The sequence below is a fragment of the Phytophthora parasitica genome (genome assembly GCF_000247585.1).
Source record: "Phytophthora parasitica INRA-310 unplaced genomic scaffold supercont2.435, whole genome shotgun sequence".
In the NCBI taxonomy this organism is placed as follows: domain Eukaryota; phylum Oomycota; class Peronosporomycetes; order Peronosporales; family Peronosporaceae; genus Phytophthora; species Phytophthora nicotianae.
Genome location: NW_008649421.1, coordinates 1 through 471, shown reverse-complemented (window position 1 = coordinate 471; position 471 = coordinate 1). Strand labels below are relative to the sequence as shown.

The 471-nt window shown below is 56.3% G+C and overlaps 1 protein-coding gene across 1 annotated transcript; it reads left to right on the top strand.

Annotated features, from left to right (window-relative positions):
* Window positions 1–171: 171 nt before the first annotated feature.
* On the top strand, window positions 172–339 carry PPTG_24951 (hypothetical protein; the record flags this gene model as incomplete). Its single annotated transcript, XM_008919017.1, has 1 exon — window positions 172–339. One exon carries the CDS (start codon window positions 172–174, stop codon window positions 337–339), a length of 168 nt encoding a protein of 55 aa, XP_008917265.1.
* Between the last annotated feature and the right edge of the window lie 132 nt (window positions 340–471).

The window sequence follows — 471 nt, the reverse complement described above, 5'->3', positions numbered from 1 at the left end:
GCGCCCGCGACAGAAGGAAGCCTTTCTGTCGCTCAATGTCACCTTCTGCAACAGCAGAAGTGTGCTCAAGACTCAGCTGACACCCCGTCAGCTATCCTGTATAGTTCGTCGGTGCTGAACACCCACGGCAGCATCCCGATTGACTTTGGGTCTGACATCGAGGATGTCCCCATGGAGGAGGAGGAGGCCTCCTCGTCCTCGGCTGCCGAGTCTAAGGCGGCCGAATCAACGCCCGATCCACTCACTGGATCGCGCGAACGCGTGATGATGATCCGGACGCTTCAAGTTCAAAGCGTCCGCGTACTGGAGAAGAGGCACAGCAGCCACCAGAGCCGGTGACGTCCTCTTCTCGTTCTCGCACTGCAAATGATGTTGCAGTGCTGCCAACGTGCACTTTGATCCGTCTTCGAATCAAAGGCGTGATTACTACATCGGACTCTTTCATGAGCTCCGATGGTATGCGTCGAAGAA